General features: G+C 41.7%; 1 protein-coding gene, 1 long non-coding RNA gene and 4 other non-coding genes across 9 annotated transcripts; 3 read left to right on the forward strand and 3 right to left on the reverse strand.

Annotated features, from left to right (window-relative positions):
- The first annotated feature begins 130 nt into the window (after positions 1–130).
- On the forward strand, positions 131–202 carry trnah-gug. Its single transcript has one exon. It is a non-coding gene; the product is annotated as a tRNA-His (tRNA).
- Positions 203–510: 308 nt separating this feature from the next.
- Positions 511–583, reverse strand: trnaf-gaa. Its single transcript has one exon. It is a non-coding gene; the product is annotated as a tRNA-Phe (tRNA).
- Positions 584–1,619: 1,036 nt separating this feature from the next.
- On the reverse strand, positions 1,620–1,691 carry trnae-uuc. Its single transcript has one exon. It is a non-coding gene; the product is annotated as a tRNA-Glu (tRNA).
- A 151-nt stretch (positions 1,692–1,842) lies between these two features.
- trnah-gug lies at positions 1,843–1,914 on the forward strand. The gene has a single exon. It is a non-coding gene; the product is annotated as a tRNA-His (tRNA).
- Positions 1,915–2,436: 522 nt separating this feature from the next.
- Positions 2,437–16,213, forward strand: LOC121328230 (protein-serine O-palmitoleoyltransferase porcupine-like). Of its 4 annotated transcripts, XM_041272782.1 has the most exons (16): positions 2,437–2,621; positions 4,440–4,571; positions 5,849–5,988; positions 6,624–6,816; positions 7,110–7,153; positions 7,705–7,886; positions 8,174–8,304; positions 11,062–11,082; positions 12,153–12,167; positions 12,402–12,527; positions 12,847–12,947; positions 13,340–13,416; positions 13,879–13,942; positions 14,613–14,698; positions 15,151–15,261; positions 15,968–16,213. In XM_041272782.1, the coding sequence occupies exons 3-16, from the start codon at positions 5,853–5,855 to the stop codon at positions 16,067–16,069; spliced, it is 1,389 nt and encodes a 462-aa protein (XP_041128716.1). In that variant the 5' UTR covers positions 2,437–2,621; positions 4,440–4,571; positions 5,849–5,852; the 3' UTR covers positions 16,070–16,213. The 4 variants fall into 4 exon arrangements, with proteins under 4 accessions (XP_041128716.1, XP_041128718.1, XP_041128717.1 ...); XM_041272784.1 differs by lacking the exon at positions 12,153–12,167; XM_041272783.1 differs by lacking the exon at positions 4,440–4,571.
- Positions 16,214–21,873: 5,660 nt separating this feature from the next.
- On the reverse strand, positions 21,874–24,238 carry LOC121328349. Its single transcript, XR_005951671.1, has 4 exons — positions 23,981–24,238; positions 23,655–23,686; positions 22,679–22,775; positions 21,874–22,064 (listed from the first exon to the last, which is right to left on the reverse strand). It is a non-coding gene; the product is annotated as an uncharacterized LOC121328349 (long non-coding RNA).
- Between the last annotated feature and the right edge of the window lie 391 nt (positions 24,239–24,629).

The following is a 24,629-nucleotide window of genomic DNA, read 5'->3' on the forward strand; positions in this document are numbered from 1 at the left end:
AGTTCACGTCCATAATGCGATGAACAGTGACATCTAGTGGACAATTAGCAGTTGCACTTTTGTCTCAAATGTTTGCAGTTTGTCACTGTGTGCGTTACTGGCGTTGAGGACATTAGCTCCTCAGTAGCTCGCCGTGATCGTATAGTGGTTAGTACTTTGCGTTGTGGCCGCAACAACCCCGGTTCGAATCCGGGTCACGGCAGGAAAAATCCTCGAACGGCAGAGGGGCTGCGTTTTTGTCCTCCCCCAATAGATATGTTTAATAGCTTTTTTAAAAAACCAAGAATCCTGACCACTATAGTGCATTATCACATATTCGTGTACTGTGGCCGTGATGTTGAAAACAACACTAATAATCTGCTAATTAATTATACTGTATATTTCACTTTTAACAAAAGTTCAATATGGGTAGTGAATACTTCATTCATAAATATTATACTGTGCATCGAACATTAAGTACAATTCATAAAATAAAGATCATTAGATAATAAAAAATGAACACCTTCCAGTTGCCGAAACCCGGGATCGAACCAGGGACCTTTAGATCTTCAGTCTAACGCTCTCCCAACTGAGCTATTTCGGCTTGGAAACACGTTACATTAACTTGTGAGTCCGTCTTACCCCGTCAATCAACACCTAGTCTGAAACCCAGTGCCACGCCGGGGTCATCAGTTGTAACCAATTGCTCCACAGATCAATCAATCAATCTGTTTTATATAGCGCCTTTCATAGTGGAACACCATCACAAAGCGCTTTACAAGATGCAGTAAATACAAGAAAATCGATAATACTTCAAATAGAGAAATAGTACATGATGTTGAGATTCACAATTAACATATTTTGCAGTACCTCCAAACAATTATTTTTTTTTTTTTTTAGTTTGTTTTATTATTTATTTAAACTATTTTTCCTCTTCTAGAAGTAGCCCAGTAGCCTCTTTCTCCAGACTTTGTTTTAGGGGGGCGTGTGTCAATTTGTTAGACCAACTAGCATTGATTACAAGGCCTGTAGTAATATTGTCTGACCTAGAGCAGTGGTGCATAACTTGGTTTCCCTGCAGGTTTTGTATTCCAACTGAACCCTAAGTTACTTTATTGGACCTTATTAGAAGCTTAATTGATCCAATTAACTAATTAGGGTATGGTTAGAGCAAAAATCAGGAAGGACACCAGCCCTCCATGGCCTGAGTTGTGCAACACTGATCTAAAGTGTTTCCAAGCAGAAATAGCTTAGCTGGGAAAGCGTTAGACAGATGATCTAAAATTCCAGCAATTTTATTTTCTATCGGTTTTAATGCTATTCTAATTTCATACTGACAACATTTTATTATCAAATGATTGTATTATGAATTGTAAGCATGTCGATATTAAATATCATTTTACAGATATTGATGGAATGCAGACATCTGAAATGTTTAAGTATTTTGATGTAACTATAATAATAATAATAAAAAGGTACCGTTATATGGATTATATTCCATGCAAAAATTAAGAATTAATAATGAAATAAATAAATGCTGTGTGTGGTGTGTGTGTGTGGTGTGTGGGTGTGTGGGTGGGTGGGTGGGGGGCAAAATAATGTTTACATTTAAATAAACAAAAATTTTAAAAAAGTTTCCATTCCCATACCGGGAGTCGAACCCGGGCCGCCTGGGTGAAAACCAGGAATCCTAACCGCTAGACCATATGGGAATATACTTATTAATGCTGTGTAATTAGACTACTGTGTGCGCGTCTTGCAGGTTGCACCCTAGCGTTCGAGAAATGAATTATTGCATGACGTAATGGTTTCTGTGCACGAGGACCGCAGCCGCGAGTTTTCGCATCAGCTCCTCAGTAGCTCGCCGTGATCGTATAGTGGTTAGTACTTTGCGTTGTGGCCGCAACAACCCCGGTTCGAATCCGGGTCACGGCAGGAGGAATCCTCGCACGGCAGAGGGGGCTGTATTTTTTGTCTTTCTCTCATAACTTCACTGTAATTTACTCTGCAAACAAAACCCTCATCCCTCTGGCAAAATAAATATTTTAACCGCACGGCCAGGGACGGGTCAGCCTAGTTGCCCATCTCACGCAGCGAGAGAGAGTGACACCGTTTTCTGCAACCTTGTGCACAAAAACAATTTTAACAACCTTGTCAAATCTGTAATATCTTGTGGTTGTCCACTTTGTTTTTTCACCAGCAGAATGCAACATTTAATGCTGTCTGATCACGTACTGGAATCCCGGTTTTTATTTCTCTTCCCCTAAAGTGGTCTCTGCTTGTCTGCTTGAGAATAATCGCGAAATTCCCTTTCCGATTTGTTATCCTGGTTTCCGACTGATCTGCGCTCTCTCCCGATCGCTAATTGGCTGCAATATGTGGTTGTCGCTGTCTGATTGGCCACTCTTGCCCAGGCGCTCACTCTGATTGGGTGTCCCGCCCGTCTTTGATCTTTGCGGCGCACACAGTTCTGCAATGGCATCGGCCAGCCAGCCTGTGCTAGCGAGCGGCGGCACAAAAATGAGACTCAAAGATTAGGGATTAAATAGTCATCATAATAATCATTATAGCAATAGACGTGTCAGATTGTGGGAAATCGAGACGATAGCTGTACGATCCGAGGAAAGCAGTCATAGTTTCAGGTAAGTGCTTTCTCTCCCGGTCTCGGCGGCCCGATTGTTGTAATGCAGTACCCGGTTTTGCGGGAGACCCTCTTGTGTTCTGGAATTTGTAATCGAAGGGAAAGTGGCGCGGCTGGTTTAGTTAAGCAGTGCGAGGCAAAATATAAATATGCCCTAGCAGAGAGAAACCAAGAATGCTATAAATCGCAACAGGTAATATTTTACATGCAAACTGTGCATGTGCAGTCACCAATGATTAATTATAATATAATATATATATATATATTATAATATATATATATATATATATGTATATTTGACGCTAGGCTACACACACATACACACACACACACACACACACACATATATATATATATGTATGGTATGTATATAGATATATATATTATATAATATATAATATATATATATATATATATATATATATATATATATATATATACTATCTAATAAATTCGTCCGAAAAACTTTTATATAGATTTTAAAGCAAGGCTTTTGAATAAAATATCTATTGTGTCATTGTATACAGCGGCATTCTCCTTAGAAAAAAGGGCATATTATATTTTCATTGACTTTGATTTATACTCTTCATATTGCCGTGCGAGGAGCGGGCAGTTGATGTTGCAGAATATAATTAAATGCACAGTCTTTCCCGTATGTGCTCTTCAGACAGTGACAGGAACACTGGAAATTGCTCTGCATTCTGGGAAATGTAGTCCAGAGGGGAGCATGCAAGACCTGCACTCAGGCGTTTCAAGTTAATTATTCTGCTGAAGTTTAAAATTTACACAAACTGATTTTTTCCCCCTGAAAATCAATACAGTTTCAGATTAAGCCATTAAAAAAGCGGTGTTTACAATAAAAGGTAAACACTATTAGAATGCGGTCTTTTTTTATTTGAACTATCAAGCGCTCATCGCGGAGTTGAATATGGACCTGGACAAAACTAGCACAAACAGCCTGAAAATTATGTTACAAGGAGATAGCTTCAGTGTCAACTATCTAAACTACTCAATCCTCGATTATATTTTAAACTGCATTTTCAGGTGATGCTAATCAAGGTGCAAGCCTAGTATTATAAATAATAATTAAAAAATGGCTACACATGTACTTTATACAACGCGCGCTAGACTCACTAATTTGATAGTACAGACAGACGTGTTCAGAGGTTCCCAAACTGCGGCTTTCAAAAATGTTTCAACGTGAGTCTCTGGACAGCTGTGATAAACAGGTACACATATACAGCGGCCGTACACTGTCGCCGAGAAGCCGATGGGATTACCTCTCTCACTGAAGATGATGCCGGCTTAAACCTCTGTGCAATGGGAGACTCATTTCCACATCAGCGGTGCAAATTTATTCTCGTTTCCTTTTCCAGTTAATTCCAAATTTGAATATTCCGCACTGCATGTTTTCCATATACGGCACCTGGGAAATCTAATTATGATACAACTTCAACGTTATCTAGTGTTTTTTTTTTTTTTTTAAGAGGACTAGGTTGTGGAATGTATTTCATGTTCATTTTTACACACACACGCTTTTTCAATTTTGATACACCACATATTATCATTTTGATTAAACTGTGGGGATATCTGTGCGTATTTCTGTACATTACGCTTTCACATCTCGAGAACGCAAGAAGTGTTTCCGCATACTGCAAATCAGTCGTTTTGATAAACACGACCGCGAAGCGCAATTTGCTTCTGATATGTCCATCTTAACAGCTCGTCGGGTCCAGGGTATTGCTTTCTTTATGTAGTTAGCGGTGTGACAGTTTTCCGTGGAATCCTAGATTTGATCGACTTCTTTGTTCAAACGCAGGTGTTCATTTGCATGCGCTCCTGCGGACTGGAGAGCGAGTGCTCATATAGGAAAGTCGGTCTCTGTTAGTTGCATTGCCGGGAAAGAGGCGAAACGTCATTCTGAGCAACTTCAAGAAGCCCTGTCGACCAGGTAGGGTTTTGAGAGCGAACGGTTCTTTGTTCTTTTGTATGGTTTATTAAGCTAACAAATGGACTCTAGTAAATATTTTTCTGCCGTCATTTCGGGGGTCGCCAGGTTTCTTTATTAAATAATAATAATAAAAAAAAAAGAGGCGAATTATATGTTTAATGGTGAGTGTATTTAGTGAAAGCATAGCAGCAATCGGTGCTCAAGTGAGTTGTTTTAAAGAAAATGGCATTTGAGATATATATATAAACATACAGATTTCTTTTTTCTAGGAGAAGGTGACTGTGAGTTCAGGAGATGCTGTTTTTCGTTCCAGCAATAGACCCCTTGTCGTTCCTACATGCCGGTGGCGAATTAAAACTGATGAGGACTAGTCAGTGTCTCAGTAGTTCTGTGGACTAGTGCTTAAAAAAAGTGTACAGATATACTCTCAGATTCACAGGCTTAATAAAAAATATCTCCCTGTCCTAAGGACTAGTACCAAAATTGTGTTAATTACTAACCCTGTATAGACCTCTATACAGCTCTGCAGTGTTGAGTTCTCCTTCCTATAGACCTCTATACAGCTCTGCAGTGTTGAGTGGAGTTCTCTTTCCTATAGTTCTCTATACAGCTCTGCAGTGTTGAGTGGAGTTCTCTTTCTTATAGACCTCTATACAGCTATGCAATGTTGAATGGAGTTCTCTTTACTATAGACCTCTATACAGCTCTGGAGTGTTGAGTGGAGTTCTCTTTCCTATAGACCTCTATACAGCTCTGCAGTGTTGAGTGGAGTTCTCTTTCCTATAGTCCTCTATACAGCTCTGCAGTGTTGAGTGGAGTTCTCTTTCCTATAGTTTTCTATACAGCTCTGCAGTGTTGAGTGGAGTTCTCTTTCCTATAGTTCTCTATACAGCTCTGCAGTGTTGAGAGTGGAGTTCTCTTTACTATAGACCTCTATACAGCTCTGCAGTGTTGAGTGGAGTTCTCTTTCCTATAGTCCTCTATACAGCTCTGCAGTGTTGAGTGGAGTTCTCTTTCCTATAGACCTCTATACAGCTCTGCAGTGTTGAGTGGAGTTCTCTTTCCTATAGACCTCTATACAGCTCTGCAGTGTTGAGTGGAGTTCTCTTTCCTATAGACCTCTATACAGCTCTGCAGTGTTGAGTGGAGTTCTCTTTCCTATAGTCCTCTATACAGCTCTGCAGTGTTGAGAGTGGAGTTCTCTTTACTATAGACCTCTATAGAGTTCTGCGATGTTGAGTGGAGTTGTGTATTGACTCTCTCTTTCCCTCTCTCAGGGCGATGTCTGGGTTCAGCAGGCAGGAGTTCTTCAAGGAGCTGTGGGATGGCTGTGTTATCCCCACGGCTCAGCAAGGTCTGGAGCAGGTGTGGCAGCTGCTGCTGCTCTGCGGTTGCTGCAGAGTGTTGTGGAGACTGGGTGAGTACAGTGAGATGAGATGCAGTACAGTCTGCACACACACTGAGACACACTGCTCTATCCAGCTCTGTGTGTGTGCGCACTCTGCAGGTTGAGCTAGAGACTGGGTGAGTACAGACTAGACCAGCAACGCATCACATACTGAGAGAGACACCCTGAGAAACTCCCACACACAGACACTGGGTGGTGCAGAGATCAAATACACACAGTCACCGAGACGCACAGCACAGTGATCATATATACTCTGTCCTCTTTCTTTCTCTCTCTCTCTCTCTCTCTCTCTCTCTCTCTCTCTCTCTCTCTCTCTCTCTCTCTCTCTCTCTCCCCCCAGGGCTCCCCTCCTCTCTGAAGCATGTCACCACAGTCCTGGCTGGATTCTAACCCCTCTCTCTCTCTTTTCTCCCTAGGGCTCCCCTCCTCTCTGAAGCCCGTCACCACAGTCCTGGCTGGATTCTAACCCCTCTCTCTCTCTTTTCTCCCCAGGGCTCCCCTCCTCTCTGAAGCATGTCACCACAGTCCTGGCTGGATTCTAACCCCTCTCTCTCTCTTTTCTCCCCAGGGCTCCCCTCCTCGCTGAAACATGTCACCACAGTCCTGGCTGGATTCTAACCCCTCTCTCTCTCTTTTCTCCCCAGGGCTCCCCTCCTCTCTGAAGCATGTCGCCACAGTCCTGGCTGGATTCTACGCTCTTTTCCTCTTTTTTGAGCAGCAGATGGTCTGGGTGGTTCTCCTCAGCCTGCTCTGCTACCTTGTCCTCTTCCTGTGCAGGCATTCTGGGAGCAGGGGCTGCTTCCTGTCTGTCACCATCCTCATATACCTGCTCATGGGGTAAGAGGGGGGAGAGAAAGGGAAAGAGGGAGGGGAATGGTGACAAGACAGAGTTCCTCACACTGTATGATGTCATCTCCTCCACAGAGACAGACACACACACTGTGACGTTACTCTCGTAAATAACACATTTGTACATGTTGCATGCAAGTGTCTCCTGCTATAACAAAACCCTTGACACTGGATGTATATTTAATTTCTGTTGCTGTATACACGGGGCTGACATCTATACATGATTGAGCATATCATTTCTATCATATTCCACCACTGTGATTGTTTTGTGTGCTTTTCAGGGAGCTGCACATGATGGACACTGTGACCTGGCACAAGATGAGAGGTGAGTGAAGTGGGCATCAGAATTCCTGCCCAAGGAAATTGTAAATTATAATTAATTGCAACTGTAATTGTTGTTAAATTGTGACACACCTGCATAATTGTCATTGTAATTATACCATATAATTGATCAATTACGGTTCAATTACACACCTTTCCAAGCGTAATCATTCACATTTCCATGTTGTGTTTTACACTGAGCGAACATTCTTCTACTTGACAACTTTTAGTGACCCCGTTTGTCTGAACAAACATGATAGAGTGTATTTCTGTATTTGTACCTGTGATCACTGCTTGGCAGAATAAATAGAGTAAACATGTTAATATGGACAGCTTTTTACATAACTTTATTGTATTTGCAGTTACTGCAGCATAATTGTAATTGAACAAAATAGAATTGTAATTGTAACTCCAACAAACAATGCTACTGTAATTATAACTACCACCCCCAGCACAATAACTGCTGTTAAAAAAGGGCCTTCATGAGTTTTATCATGATGGTATAAGCAGTTCCAGCTGTGCTGTGTTTGTGAGGTGCGTATGTCTTTCCTTCAGGCTCTCAGATGGTAGTGGCTATGAAGGCGATCTCGCTGGCCTTCGATCTCGACAGAGGCACGGTTGCTTCCGTCCCGTCCCCTCTGGAGTTCATGGGGTACGTCTACTTTGTGGGGACGGTCATCTTCGGACCCTGGATTAGCTACACCAGCTACATGCAAGCCGTCGAAAGCAGAACAATGGTGAGGATTGATTCGGTTCGACACAGAGCGTCTCCCCTGGTAAAATCCACAGAAGGGCGTGTAACTGCAGTTTGTTTATATTGGAATATAATGCACGTTTCTCAGCCTGCCTTTGTAAAGCGCTTTGTGATGGTGGTCCACTATGAAAGGCGCTATATAAAAATAAATATTATTAAGCTCCTAGTAAAACCAGGAAGGGAGCAAACTGCTATGCAATGGGAGTCTTATTTCCATCCCTGCTGTGTGTTGTCGGTGGGTTCTGAAATTGTGTGTCTGTCTGATTGCAGAGTTTTGCCTGGCTTCTCAAAGTTTCTGCAAGTTGGTTGAAGTCTCAGATCTGCCTGGTTGTCTCAAATTGTATCGCCCCTTACCTCTTCCCATACTTCATCCCACTTTATGGAAACCAACGACTACGCAAGTGAGTGTCTCTCCGTCTCTCCGTCTGTCTGTCTGTCCTTCTGTCTCTCCGTCTGTGTCTGTCTGGTGAACTGATTTCGCTAAAATTGTAAATAACAAAACAGTTCTGTAAATCATACCTCAAATGTATAATAGCATGCAAATTCATTACAACACCCCATTGCTTCTGTAGTTTTGATTTGTTGTGCGCATAAAATCAAACCACTGGAACTGAAAATCTTAATAGTAAGAGAAAAGGAACACAGCCACAAATGATTAAATGCACAGGACTTTATGGAAGTTGCTAAATATGCCTAATTAAAGCACAAAGTGGTCTAACATTTTTACACGAGTGCCTGTTGTTTCTGTGTCGCCGATTACTGAGTGAAAATCAACCAAACGTGTTTAATTTATTAATGGATTATCTTCCTGCTTTTACCACCAATCAAGACAGAAGACGACATTTTATAGGAGTTATGCATAACGTGTTGTCACTTAATTGATGTGATAATTTAGTAGCTATTTAGTTTTTTTTTAGGAGACTGTGTGGTCCAGTGGTTAAAGAAACAGGCTTGTAACCAGGAGGTCCCTGGTTCAAATCCCAGCTCAGCCCAAAGCAAGTCACTTAACCTCCTTGTGCTGCGTCTTTGGGGTGAGGCGTTGTTGTGAGTGACTCTGCAGCTGATGCATAGTTCACACACCATAGTCTTGTATCTTGTAAAGTGCTTTGTGATGGTGGTCCACTATGAAAGGCGCTATATAAAAGTTATTATAGTAGCTCTAAATGTATTACCTATGGTAGGTTTGGTGACTTTTTTAAAGTCATCAATGATAAAAAAAATAAAAATAAAATAAACTTGTGAATTTCATCGTTTTAAAGTCTAAAAAAAAAAGTTTAAAACTCTATTAAAATTCTTTCAGAGTTATGGGCATTCCCAAAGCGTTCGTAACTCGGAGGTTCTGCCGTATTCAGTTCAAGAACTGCCTGTTTGTCTGAAACATGGCTTGCAGTATTGCACTTCCTTGGTCAGCGAAATTGGCCCCGGCCCTTCAAGGCCTTCATTTCCATCCGTAAACAACCAGCTGCGGCTTCCCCTGTTGACTGACATGCTTTCAGCCACTGACGCTGGAGACACTGCTGAACTAGGAAGTGAAAGAGCTACAGACTTCCTGAGAGTAAGGGGTGTAAACTGATCACTAGCAACGTTATCACTGGTGCCCTTTTTACAAGGGGCAAACCAACAGTGCCCTTTTTTCTTTCTTTCTTTCTTTCTTTCTTTCTTTCTTTTGTTTTCAGCAAAGAAAAAAAGAAAGAAGCAAGGGAAGAAAGGAGAAAGAAAAAAAGAAAAAGGAAAGAGAAGGGGAAAGGGAAAAGGAAGGGAAAGGAAAAGGGAGAAAGTAATAAAAGGGAGGAATAGGAAGAATAAAAGAATTAGAAGAAAGGAAAGAAAGAAAAATAAAGAAAAGGGAAGAAAAGTTACAGAGGGTAGTCTGTTAAGAAAGAAAGAGAAAAAAGACAAGAATAAGAAGAAAAAGAAAGAAAAAATTTTAAAGAGGGAATCGATATTTTTCTTTGAGGATTATTTTAGGAACTTAGTGCACAACTTAATTACTTTTCAGGACTTTATGGGGGGAAGTGCTAATTTTGCAAGAAAAAAAAAGAAGGAAGTTAAAAAGCAACAGAGGAAAGAGGTAACAGAAGACAAGGAGAAAGAATCAAAGAGCATTTTACACGAGTGCCTGTTGTTTCTGTGTCGCCGATTACTGAGTGAAAATCAACCAAACGTGTTTAATTTATTAATGGATTATCTTCCTGCTTTTACCACCAATCAAGACAGAAGACGACATTTTATAGGAGTTATGCATAATGTGTTGTCACTTAATTGATGTGATAATTTAGTAGCTATTTAGTTTTTTTTTAGGAGACTGTGTGGTCCAGTGGTTAAAGAAACAGGCTTGTAAGCAGCAGGTCCCTGGTTCAAATCCCAGCTCAGCCCAAGCAAGTCACTGAACCTCCTTGTGCTGCGTCTTTGGGGTGAGACGTTGTTGTGAGTGACTCTGCAGCTGATGCATAGCTCACACACCCTAGTCTTGTATCTTGTAAAGTGCTTTGTGATGGTGGTCCACTATGAAAGGCGCTATATAAAAGTTATTATAGTAGCTCTAAATGTATTACCTATGGTAGGTTTGGTGACTTTTTTAAAGTCATCAATGATAAAAAAAATAAAAATAAAATAAACTTGTGAATTTCATCGTTTTAAAGTCTAAAAAAAAAGTTTAAAACTCTATTAAAATTCTTTCAGAGTTATGGGCATTCCCAAAGCGTTCGTAACTCGGAGGTTCTGCCGTATTCAGTTCAAGAACTGCCTGTTTGTCTGAAACATGGCTTGCAGTATTGCACTTCCTTGGTCAGCGAAATTGGCCCCGGCCCTTCAAGGCCTTCATTTCCATCCGTAAACAACCAGCTGCGGCTTCCCCTGTTGACTGACATGCTTTCAGCCACTGACGCTGGAGACACTGCTGAACTAGGAAGTGAAAGAGCTACAGACTTCCTGAGAGTAAGGGGTGTAAACTGATCACTAGCAACGTTATCACTGGTGCCCTTTTTACAAGGGGCAAACCAACAGTTGTTTTGCTTGCTGCTTATTTACACTAGCAACTTCCTCACTGGCCCCCTTAAGGGAGTGGTGATCAGAGCTTTTAAATCAATTTCTTTTTCTTTCTTTCTTTCTTTCTTTCTTTCTTTCTTTCTTTCTTTCTTTCTTTCTTTTTCTTTCAGCAACCAGAAGCAAAAAGCCAGGTAACTTTTGCCTATCAATCACTGTTCATTATTATTAGTGACAGTCTAATATATCCCCCTCAGCAGATTTTTATTAAGCTCATTTTATTTAAAACCCGCTTCTCTTTAGCACCCTTTCCATTGGACACCCGTTAGGTAACTTCCACCACTAGCGTGGAGAGATCAAGTTCTGCCAGCCTGCAAACCTGCAGGGATGTAAACAAGACTCCGTATCATAGCAGATTGATCTGTTCCTGGTTTTACTATGAGTTTAATAAGACACACTGTGGCTAATCAAGCTCATAGTAAAGCCTGGAATGGCTGACAGTTGGATTTGATCAGTAATTGGCAGATGAAAACGTAGCATTATAGCGATCAACCTTTTCATGACGACAGTATGCACGGCTTGTCTGTGAAGCGCAGGAAGGAACGGTCCAAAATTAGCTTTTTGTTTTCAGAGCTTAGAGACTGATTTATGTCAAAAACAAAACACACACAGTTTTTCATCAATTACATTAAGAACCACTAAGATTATTTTTGTATTACCCATAAGGAGAGTTAATTTGACTGGATGTGATCGTGTGTGTGTTGTGTGTGTGTGTGTGTGTGTGTGTGTGTGTGTGTGTATATATTAGGCACTTTGGAACCTCTTGGAATGAACATCCTATTCTAAAGTCATCATGACATCATCCTTCGGAACGTCTTTTGAAAGACAGCTTGTTTATAACAGTTTGTTTTCAGCCCTGCTTTTTCCATCCAGCTGAAGGTCTTGTAGTCCGAAACGTCCTGATAGTCATATATTATATATAGCGATATATATATATATATATATATATATATATATATATATATATATAATAAACATCAAATTAATAAGTATTACAATTATCATATTTTTTTCTATCTACGTGATCTTTTTTCTTTTTGATTTTGTTCCTTTTAGTACACAGCAGTTTTCTTTTTCAAATACAAACCAATGTATATTAACTGCGTGCTTTTGAAATGTGAATAGAAAGTATTTCTGGTTTGGCCCGAGGAACTGATTGTCTTTTTCCCTCCTTTTCCTGTCCTTTCTGTTCGCTGCTGTTAAGAGGTGCTTTCGGCAGGTGAGTTGAAGATGGGCTGAGGGGCCTCCTCTCTTTCAGTGGATTCGTCGTCTTTTCATTTGTTTTGATGGTCCCTGCGGCTGCTTTGGCATCTTATGAATATAGGGATCAAAGTGTTGCTTAGAAAAGTCTTGCTCAACAGCCTTCTGCAGTACCTCCTTATAAACTCTTTCCTTGAATGACTTCAGGCAGGGATCTGTTGGGATTCAGTGGTTTCTTTATGTCTCTTGGCAGGTGGCTGCAGGCCTACGAGAACGCAGTCTCTTTCCACTTCAGTAACTACTTTGTGGGCTACCTGAGCGAGACCACGACCACGCTGTGTGGAGCTGGCTTCACCGAGGAGAAAGACAACATCAAGTGGTACGAATCAAGGGCTGTGTTTGTCTAAAAGCGTGTGTTCCCGTCTGCGTGTGTGTTCCTCTCTCTTGTGTCTGTATTCCTCGCTCCCACTCTTTCTACTGTGTCTGTTCCTCACTCCCTTTCTCTGTTCCTCACTTGCTCACACTCTGTTTCTCACTGGCTGTTCCTCACTCCCACACTCTTTTGTCTCTGTGTTCCTCTATGGTCTTTCTGTTCCTCACTCCCTCACATTCTCTCTCCCCTGCCTCTCTGTCTGTCTGTGTGTGTGTTCCTCACTCTCTCGCCCTCTCTCTCACCCCCTCTCTCTCTCTCTCTGTAGGGATATGTCTGTCTCGAAGCCGTTGGGGGTGGAGTTGCCTCGCTCCATGGTGGAAGTAGTTACCTGTTGGAACCTGCCCATGTCTCGCTGGCTCAACACCTGTATGTAACACAGCACATGCTTGCAGACACACACAGACGCTCGCACATTAGGTTAAAACAATCTGTTTGAGGGTGAAATTGTCCCCACCCCTTCAACGCTTTCTTTCCGGTCATTAACCAACCAGCAACAGGTACTTCCCTTGCATGCTTTTAGCGCAGGTGTGCACTAAAATGACCCAAGAATAAGGCATAGCAACTGAGAACTTCCTTTAGCTGAGAGTTGTGTTAGATATGTTTTAAAAGGAGAATCCAGGTTTGCTATAACTTAAAAACATCACCCCTGAGACCTGTGTAGCTAGCAGAAGGGCAAACCTGATAGATTTCTGGAGTTGGCCACAGTGACTTTAACAAAGAAAAGGTTTACATGCAAGTTGTTCTGTTGTGTGTTACAGACGTGTTTAAGAGCGCGCTCCGTCTGGGCACCTTCCCTGCTATCCTGGTCACGTACTCGGCCAGCGCCCTGCTGCACGTGAGTACGACATACCGACAAACCCTCTCCTACCCTCCTGTCATTCGTGGGTTTTGCTTTCCAATTCTTGTTTCGTTTGCTTTTTCATCACATTGTGCAGAAACGAATTTGATGTCTTCAAACATGAGCGCAGAACACCAACTGCTATGTTAAGTTTCCATTTGTTGATTCCAGTATTTAAAATTTATGCACATCTAGCTTAAACATTATTGTTTACAACAACAATGTAGCACCTAGTTCTGAACAGAAATCGGATAACGATCACACATGTTCTGGGAGATAGATCCCGCACGGCGATGGTCTCTCATCGGGAGAGAATTCAGGTAGCTTTTTTCATTTGCGCTAATGTGTTTTGGATGTACTGGTTATGAAAATTTCAAAACTTGGAACTGCAGTGTACTTTGAAAATGAGTTAGCAACCGTTCCTGCACTGTGTAAAAAGCACGGACTCTCTCCTTTCAGGGGCTGAGTTTTCACCTGGGGGCTGTGTTGCTGTCTCTCGGATTTATAACCTATGTGGAACATGGTAAGAACTGTAACAAAAGCACCTGAAGTTGGACTACCTACTAAAACTTGACTCAGTTTAGTTTCAATGAAGGCACTGGAGCCCAAACGCTGGTCTGCTTGACTCTGTGTCTTTTAGTTTCAATAACGCAGATGAAGGCACTAGCCGCAACAGTTCTCTGTGTAAGGAAACTAATATGATACAAATTGAAACATTAGTAAGTCTCCTTTATTGATTCCAATACGCAACAGTTACACATCTATATGTTGAACATTATCATTAGACACAATAATGTAGCACCCAGCTATAAACAAAAATCAAACGATGATCTGTTACCTAATCTTCTGGAGGAAGCATAGCCATTGAATCATCAGAAGAGGACTCGGTCTGCATCTCAAACGCACATTCAAGTGCCTGTTGTTTTATACAGTATTTTACGCACCCTCACGTGCAAAGCCAATTGCTGGCTTATCTCTGTGTGTCAGCAGTATTTTGCCCAGACCACTGTTGCTTGCACCAGGTAAGTTCGCTCAGTTTACTGCCACTTTCTCTGGCAATAAAACGTCCTTTCCTTGACTTTTGCCCAGATAGCAGCATGCTTTTGCACAGATGCACCGAATGTGCCTGACTATTCTCATTCACACTTTGCAAGCCTTACATCACCTCGTTTTGTCTTTTTATTTCCCTGCAGTTTTAAGAAAAAGGTTGTCCGTTATTTTCAGCGCCTGTATTCTCTCGAGAAGATGCCAAACAAACTGCAATCACCAAAATAAGAACGTAAGAGAAGCCGGCTTCACAAACCAGATCTTTACAGTCTGCTGTACCGCTGTAGAATTTTTAGTGTTGCAAATTACATTCAATGTTGAAGTGTTTGGAGCTAACAAAATAATTCTATGAAGCTTACCTGTGGTGTATTTCTATTTGTAATCTACAGCTCTGGACAAAATGTTTGCATTCCCCTATAGAATGAACTCACTTTCCTTCATAAAGTCAAATTAAACCTGCTGAATAATGTTATGTTAACATATTGAAGTACGCACCGCTTTGGAGTTTTCCTGTATACTTAATATAAAACCTGAGAAATGTGTCATTTTGAAATCTAACAAATCTAAAGGGGATGACTTGGGGGGGGGGGGGGGGGGGGGGGGGGGGAATCTAAATATCTGCACAGGCTTCACCCCTGGGCCCCGGAGCCTGCTGACTCCCCCTCTCTGCTCTCTTCCGTGCAGAGGCTGTGGGTGTGGGGGTGTAACCTGAGCTTCAGCGCGCTGGCTCTCTTTCACTTGGCCTATCTGGGTTCGCTGTTCGATGCTGAGGTTGATTACGCTGAGGCAGAGGAGGTAAGGAGACGACCTAAACAAACTCCACACACTGTCTGTCTGTCTGACATACTCTACAGCCGTGGCCAGATGTTTTGCATTTAATTCTATAGGTTGATGCAAAACGTTTCGCCATAGCTGTATATATTTATGTATGCAGCCCAGCACTTGCTTGTTGTCTTGTTTTTTTTCTTTCTCTAACCACTGAGCTCCTCAAACCCACTGCCTTCCACACTGCAGCCCAGCGCTTTCTTTATCTAACCACTGAGCTCCTCAAACCCACTGCCTTCCACACTGCAGCCCAGCGCTTTCTTTATCTAACCACTGAGCTCCTCAAACCCACTGCCTTCCACACTGCAGCCCAGCGCTTTCTTTATCTAACCACTGAGCTCCTCAAACCCACTGCCTTCCACACTGCAGCCCAGCGCTTGCTTGCTTCCTTCATGGAACTCCCAATACTTCAATGCACATGCCTTTGTGCGTCATTTCCTCTGTTTGAACACTAGGGGACCCTGTTACCCTGGCAATTCTCAAAAGATTCAGAGAGCATCTCCACTTTGGCTGGACACTGTTCCAGTTGTTTACAGAGGGCTTTTTGATTCTCACTCAAAGCCAGATCCTAACCTCCTTTCTCCACTGTAGATAATGCGTGTGAAGCGTCTGTGTTCTTTCTTGATGAAGTTGCTGTGCTTTCTCTCAATAACGTCTTAATCTTTTCTCGCCGCAGAGCTACGTGGCTTCCTACACCATCCACAAGTGGTCAGAGCTCAGCTGGGCCAGCCACTGGGTGACCTTCGGGTGCTGGGTGTTCTATCGGCTCATCCGCTGAGACCAGAACTCCATCTGGAAGGGACTACACCGAACACACAGCAATACTATCAGTTAGGGAGGGCCAGGGCTGGAAAACCCTATTTCTCTCTCTAGTTTTTCATTTGGGTTTTTTATATATATATATATATATATATATATATATATATATATATATATATATATATATATATATATATATATATATATATATATATATTCATTTTACAAAAAAGAAATGTAATTTCCCTTCAGAAGTAAAGGGTCGCAAACATTGTTTTAGTCATTGCCATAGTGTACCAACAGAAAGGATTGCATCTGTTCCAGTTACGTATAGATAGGAAGCAACTTGTATAGTAAGTACCTCAATTTGAATAATTTTTTTTTTAACACTCTTTTACCATGTTATGGTATTAGCAATCATTCTGCGTGGTTCTGGGTCCTGATGCTTCGATATGGAGAGGTTACCATTCAAGTCTGCTCAGTCTGAGCTTTGACTGGAGAATCCGTAACTGACAGTTTAGCGTTGGTGACAGGCATCTTTCAGGCATATTTATAATGACTTGTGTATGTCATAAACCTGTTTTTTTTTACATTAAAATCTTGTCATATGACGTTTTGCTTGAAGTATGTTGCTGTTTGATCTCTAAGACCCCCCCCCCCCCCCCCCCCCCCCCCCCCCGTTGCCACGGATGTATATTCAAGATTAGAGCTGTACACTATGAGTTCTAAATTGAGGAGATGACCAACTGCACACTTGCAGAGTGGCACTATGAAATTGTCCGTCTCACGGCAATGAAATGTTTAATCACAATTTGATAAGCGATTCTGTGTATATATGCAGTAATGTAAGAGCTATACAGCTCTGGTCAATTGTTTTGCATCACCCTGTAGAATAAACTTGAAATGAAACCTGCTGAATAATGTTACGTTAACATATTGAATTGCACACCGCTTTGTAGTTTTCCATATAGCTTACGAAAAAAACGGACAAATTGAAAAGTTAAATACTGTACTGCTTGTATGGCTTCCGGTAGATTTTTGCGATATCATTCTGTAGATTCTGATGTTAAATAAAATAAATTATGTTCATATAGTTTGGATTAAATGTTTCAACCCTAAAATGGTAGGTGATGCAAAACTTAGCCATAGCTATACAATGCCCTAATTAGACCCCACCTAGAATACTGTGTCCACTTTTGGTCACGTCACTACAAACTAGACATCTTTGCACTTGAGAAGGGTGATCCCAGGACTAGTGACATGAGGTACGAAGACAGGCTAAAATAATTCAGCCTGGAAAAAAGAAGGGAAAGAGGGGACTTGATTGAAGTCTTTAAAATCAACTGGTCTAGATAACCCAAGACACAACTTCAAAATCAACAGAGAGAAGAACAAGACATTAGAAATGGAAGCTGAGTAGAGTCTAGAACAGAAGGCAGGAAGCACTTTTTTACACAGAGTTATAAATGCATGGAATAGCAGACCAGGTGAAGCAGTATGATCTAAAACACTGGGAGCATTTAAATAAAGGCAACTCTGTGCTTTTAAACTTATTGGTGCGGTAATAAGGGCTGAATGGAAACGAGAAGGTCAAACTTTTCTTATGCACACACAGATGCCTCCCTCTAGATCCACAACCTGATACACACAATATCTTAAATACCTTTAAGACCAAATTCATGAGAATTGGTTAGTGTTTTTTCAGATATATACAACAATCTAAGTGTAACCTACAGACAGACAGAATACCCCCACCTTTATCTGCGGAATCCGAGTGAAGCTTTTACAAGACAGTATCTGAGCTCCATGGAGCAAGTGTTCACAATTCCCTTTATCTAATTCTGGAATATATTATTTAAACTCACAAAACTAACAAAGAATGCATGGTGTGTGCAGTGGTGATTTTAAAGGATAGCACACAGGATAGCAAATCTGCACCAGCATAATGTGAAACAAAATCGAAATACATGAAGTTGTATGATTGGGTACCTTCCTGCAATTCAATAAATTCTGAAGTGCCTTGAACCCCCACTACTTCAGTATAAACCTGGACTAGGATACAATTTATTTTAAATAAATAGCAATAAAGAATAAAAGTAAAATACATTTATAAGTAAGATAAAACAAAAAAAAAAAAAAAAAATGAATGATGACCTTAAATTTTGGGTGAGATTGGAGGAGCTGGCTGTGACTGGAGGAGCTGGCTGTGACTGGTGAAGCTGGCTCTGACTGGAGGATCTGGCTGTGACTGGAGAAGCTGGCTGTGACTGGAGGAGCTGGCTGTGACTGGAGGATCTGGCTGTGACTGGAGAAGCTGGCTGTGACTGGAGGATCTGGCTGTGACTGGAGGAGCTGGCTGTGACTGGAGGAGCTGGCTGTGACTGGAGAAGCTGGCTGTGACTGGAGGATCTGGCTGTGACTGGAGAAGCTGGCTCTGACTGGAGGATCTGGCTGTGACTGGAGAAGCTGGCTGTGACTGGAGGATCTGGCTGTGACTGGAGAAGCTGGCTGTGACTGGAGGAGCTGGCTGTGACTGGAGGAGCTGGCTGTGACTGGAGGATCTGGCTGTGACTGGAGGAGCTGGCTGTGACTGGAGGATCTGGCTGTGACTGGAGGAGCTGGCTGTGACTGGAGGAGCTGGCTGTGACTGGAGGAGCTGGCTGTGACTGGAGGAGCTGGCTGTGACTGGAGGAGCTGGCTGTGACTGGAGGAGCTGGCTGTGACTGGAGGAGCTGGCTGTGACTGGAGGAGCTGGCTGTGACTGGAGAAGCTGGCTGTGACTGGAGGATCTGGCTGTGACTGGAGAAGCTGGCTCTGACTGGAGAAGCTGGCTGTGACTGGAGGAGCTGGCTGGCTGTGACTGACTGGAGGAGCTGGCTGTGACTGGAGGATCTGGCTGTGACTGGAGGAGCTGGCTGTGACTGGAGGATCTGGCTGTGACTGGAGGAGCTGGCTGTGATTGGAGGATCTGGCTGTGACTGGAGGAGCTGGCTGTGACTGGAGGAGCTGGACTGGAGGATCTGGCTGTGACTGGAGGAGCTGGCTGTGACTGGAGGAGCTGGCTGTGACTGGAGGAGCTGGCTGTGACTGGAGGAGCTGGCTGTGACTGGAGGAGCTGGCTGTGACTGGAGGAGCTGGCTCTGACTGGAGGATCTGGCTGTGACTGGAGAAGCTGGCTGTGACTGGAGGATCTGGCTGTGACTGGAGGAGCTGGCTGTGACTGGAGGAGCTGGCTGTGACTGGAGGAGCTGGCTGTGACTGGAGGATCTGGCTGTGACTGGAGAAGCTGGCTGTGACTGGAGGAGCTGGCTGTGACTGGAGGAGCTGGCTGTGACTGGAGGAGCTGGCTGTGACTGGAGAAGCTGGCTGTGACTGGAGGATCTGGCTGTGACTGGAGAAGCTGGCTCTGACTGGAGGATCTGGCTGTGACTGGAGGATCTGGCTGTGACTGGAGGAGCTGGCTGTGATTGGAGGATCTGGCTGTGACTGGAGGAGCTGGCTGTGACTGGAGGAGCTGGCACTGACTGGAGGAGCTGGCTGTGACTGGAGGAGCTGGCTGTGACTGGAGGAGCTGGCTGTGACTGGAGGAGCTGGCTGTGACTGGAGGAGCTGGCTGTGACTGGAGGAGCTGGCTGTGACTGGAGAAGCTGGCTGTGACTGGAGGAGCTGGCACTGACTGGAGAAGCTGGCACTGACTGGAGGAGCTCTAACCAGCAATGGCAACTCTTTCAAGGGCAGTGGTCAATAAAAATTCCAGCTGTTCATGTATACTGCTTACAAGAATGTTTCCAGGATTGTCACTCAAAATAAATCCTTCACTAGGGACTTGGTAACTCTCTTTCGAAACGAACATCAAGTCTAAGAAGTGCAGATCATTTGCACTGCTGGGATTTTATTAATTCTTTTACTATTCATCTGTTAAAGAAATAATAAAGATAACTACTGAAATATATTTGTCTATTGAAATTAATGTTTGTGTTGAAGTACCAGCTTTAAAAAATAAAACATGTACATAACAGCAAGGCACTTAAACTATACAATACATATTCTTTGAATCAATGTTCTGTTGTTACCAAGTGTAGTTCTCCAGTAATGACAACAAGCATACGTCATTAAGTCTAGTTTGGCATATATATGACCCCCAGTAAAAAATAAACTTGAAATTAAGGTCGTTTCTTTAAAGAAAATTATTTATTTCTTTATTTTAAATGCCAAGACAGCTTTATTGTCATATCATATACATTACGATGAAATATAAAATGGTGCAATATATGGGTTTGATGGAAGAATGCATCGTTTAGTTCAATTGTGTAAATGTATGTTACAGTTTCCATTTTATTATACTATATAAGTCCGCTGTTACAGATTTAAAATGACCATATTTTCCTCTTAATAAACCATAAATGCAATATATTATGCGCAAGAACGCAATTTCTATATGCATATGCTAGGACTGAACTCTAACACGTTAATCAAGGGGGTAAATAAATATGCAGGTATATATTCTGGTTTCACAGTGTCGATTATCAATTATAGACTAATCATTCCCTTACCGAAAAGAACATTGATTTCAGAGCTCGGTGTTTTTAATCGTTACCGACTCATCTTGGTCTCGTTTGTACTCGTTTGGAAAAAGCGAGTCACGAAATTAAAGCATTTAATCATTTAGCAAACCATAAAGACCGCTATTGCCAAAACGTCTACATCAATATGAACCCGGTGAAGTTAGGCTGATATTCGATATTCACACAAAACACTAATATTTGACCCAATGTTATGCGTGTGTGTGCGTGTGTGTGTGTACAAGAAGAAGGAGAAGAAGAAGAAGAAGATGAAGATGAAGAGCCGGGTTTTGCATTGAAACGTGATGGTTTTCCTTTAACTAAACAAACAAAAGGTTTTCTAAAATGTAGAGAATTTTTATAGAAATTGCATGTTTGTTGATGCCATCTTTCATGAAGTGAAATGGCATTGTATTGCGAGTTTTTATGTAGGATCTATGAACCATTAAATGACGTAATACTGTATAATGCATAGTGAATATGTACGCTTATTTTCCGTATTCAGAACTAGAGATTGCCAACTCGCAAATCAACGAGACATGGCTTAAATTACACCGTAGCATAACATCTTTCACTGTGTGGAATATTAGTGTTTTGCGCGAATATCCAATATCCAATACAGAATATCAACCTAACTTCACCGGGGTATCAATATGCAACTATACAGTGAACTTCACCAATGCAAAACACAACACAAAAAAGCCTATGCTACAGACCGAGATAAGCTTTCCGGGAAAAAAAAAAAAAAAGTATTTTGCGTGCAGTATAAGATATTTCCGGTTAAAACAAACATTTTACGTTTCTGACAGGTTTTCTAGTAAAAAAAAGACTTCTCATTCCAAATATGAGTTTTAAACAGACGCGTCACTTCCGCTTAGCTGCCAGGGGTAGCGCTGCAGAACGCAGCCTCGCGGCGCACACAGGGGATTGGGGACAGGGGGAACTCCGAATAGACGTCATCATTGTCTTAAAAGTCTGTGAAACTTGAGAAGGCAGCGACACGGATCGTTGCTGTGTCCACACACTATATAAAGTACTTAGCCATTATCTTTGCCTTTTTATTACTTACCCGCACTCTATGGTTGCTGACAGCGTTCAGTTTATTGCCAGCATCAATGTCTTTCTCTTGGGCCTGTTCTAGTCTATAGGCCTTACCCTCCATTTGGTATTTAGAGTCAACGTTTTTATGATTGGCGTGTCAAATTTTCCATTTGTTAAAATTCAAAGTTTTCCTCAAAGACAAACACAGTATTTATTTATTTATTTATTTTAATTGTGAAAGCAAGTTTATTGACAGGTGTGACAGTGGGGAAAAGACGATCCTTGACAGGCTCAGGCGGGTGTTGGTCTTTGACAGTCAGGGCGTTTCCGTCGACAAGACCCCAGCAACGTCTCTAAGGCCACCTTGAGGAAGGCTTGGAAATTATTGCTTCTGTAACTTCTGATGTCCTGCTACGAGGGGGAAACAAACACTGTTGACTTTTAGGAACTGTGCTCTGTAAAGCTCTGAAAAGACTTTTTCAGGAGCAATGGCTTGAAACATGGAGACCTAGTTTGAGGCAAATTTCCTATCTCAAACCTCAAAGTGTGCCATGCAGTGGAACCAAGTCTCCTGAAACCAAGTTGCATGCCGCAAAATGGCTGCATGTTCCCTCAGTTTAAGTGAATAACAACAGAGAATCAGTGAAAAAGGAGGATTATTTGAACAACGATTTGCCACTCCAGGTCGTTTCCCATTTAAAAGGACTCAGCTAACAAATTACTACTAGTAAATCATTGTTAAACTGCTGTCAGTTTTTTGTTAAATATACAAAGTGGTGTGTAATTGAATATGTCAACATAACTTTATTTAACAGGTTTCATTTGACTTTATGAAGCGAAATTAGTTCGTTCTATAGGGTGGTTGAAAACTTTTTACCACAGCAACACACCATATCACTGACGATGTAAGCTTACTTTCTAATCACCCTGTATATTACTGTGGTCCAAAAAATATGGGTTAGCTTGCCTTTAAAGGGGCTGCAGTGATAATGTTGCTAGTGTTTCTTTGTTTCTTTTTTGTTTACCGTTTTTCCTGCTGTCTGTGCCGTCCTGGTATTTACCTCCTTGCTTTTTATCATCTCCTTTTTGATCTTCCTTTTTTGGCTGTTCCTTGGGACTTGGCTGTTGATGCAAAACAAACTAATAATAATAATTAAGCATCAGCCCAAGACACAACAGCATCAGAAAACATGAAACAACAAAGAATGTCCCACAGGGAAAACGCTCAGCTTACCCTCATGAAAGTTTCCCATTGTAAAAGCATAGCAAAGTGTAATAAAGCACAGTGAAAGCATGATAAAGCGTAGGCAAGCATTGTAAAGCACAGAGAGGTGTGGTAAAGCATAGGGAAACATTGTAAAGCACAGAGAGGCATGGTAAAGCATAGGGAAGCATTATAAAGCGCAGAGAGGTGTGGTATAGCATAAGGAAGCATTGTAAAGCACAGAGAGGCATGGTAAAGCATAGGGAAGCATTATAAAGCACAAAGAGGTGTGTTATAGCATAAGGAAGCATTGTAAAGCACAGAGAGGTATGGTAAAGCATAGGGAAGCATTATAAAGCACAGAGAGGTATGGTAAAGCATAGGGAAGCATTGTAAAGCACAGAGAGGCATGGTAAAGCATAGGGAAACATTGCAAAGCCCAGAGGTATAACAAAGCATATTTAAAAAAAAAAAACATGATAAACTAACTCTTTTAAAAGTTTCCATAGGAAAAGCATAGCAAAGTGCAATAAAGCACAATGAAAGCATAGTAAAGCACAGAGAGGCTTGGAAAGGCAGTGTGTCCAGGCTGTGATCAGGGAAAATGGTGATCCAACCTAATATTAGGTACAGGTCCTAATAAAGTGATCAGGCAGTAAATACAGAAAGTATAGAAACTTTAGTAACTGTCTGTGTAGCTTTGTGGGTGGGGCTGAGGGACTGGGAGGCAGGAGATGAGGTTTTGAACTCAAATTGACCCTGATATTCTTTATAACCCCGGGATGCTCTAGGCTTACCTTGGTGGATGGCTTCTTATCCAATTTGTTACCTAAGAAAAAGAGAACACTTTTTTTTTTTTTTATCATTGTGAGCTTCTATTATTACATTCAGTTCAAATGATTTTTTTCTTTGAAAACATCCGAACGCAAGCTGCAGTTATGTAATTTGAAAATGCAACAACAATCTGCTATCTTCTAAACAATGGGCAGTATAATAATAATAATAATAATAATAATAATAATAATAATAATAATAATAATAATAATAATATGATGATGATGATAATGATTCTGAATGATGCTTCTCTCTCACTGCCCTGTTTCCCTCTCAGCCTCCCTTGTACCTTTCGCTCCTGGCATCTTGGTTGGCAGTGCTCCAAAGTCCTTTTCTTTTTTTTTTTTTTTTTTTTAGGGAAATGCAGTACTGACAGCAGGCAGCACCCCGAATTTATGCTTGGGGTTGTTGAATGCGGAGAGGAGTGGGCCCCCTTCTGGAAGAGAGCAGCGTACAATACCACGATTGTGAGCAAAGAGCGAAGTCAGCTGGGCCGTGGCGGCATGACAACAGCAGGCCTTGGTCTACACTGAGCCCCGGATAATCCCGCCTTTGTCCGCCCTCAATGAAGCAAATGCAACGCCTCACACTGCCACTGTGAAAAAAATAATCAAATAATAATAACAAAAGCTCACAGCTTGCTGTTTTTAGCAGTCATGCAGGGACATGTTCTATTACAAATGTAACCTAACCACTAAAAACTCTAGTATTTAAAAACAAGGAAATGCCCATCTGAACGGGGGACCATGAGTTTGGCCATTAAAGTTATTTTTAAGATATATATTTTTTCACAATTCAGCAAATGTATGTGACTTAACTGATTAGCAACAAATTAGTTTATCTAAAATTATAAACATATACGATTTTGCGGATGAACTACAATTTGTCTTGTTCGTAGTGATTTGGGCAGTAGCCAATCACAGCATTGACAGCATACC

The sequence above is a fragment of the Polyodon spathula genome, chromosome 16, assembly GCF_017654505.1.
Source record: "Polyodon spathula isolate WHYD16114869_AA chromosome 16, ASM1765450v1, whole genome shotgun sequence".
NCBI classification, from domain to species: domain Eukaryota; kingdom Metazoa; phylum Chordata; class Actinopteri; order Acipenseriformes; family Polyodontidae; genus Polyodon; species Polyodon spathula.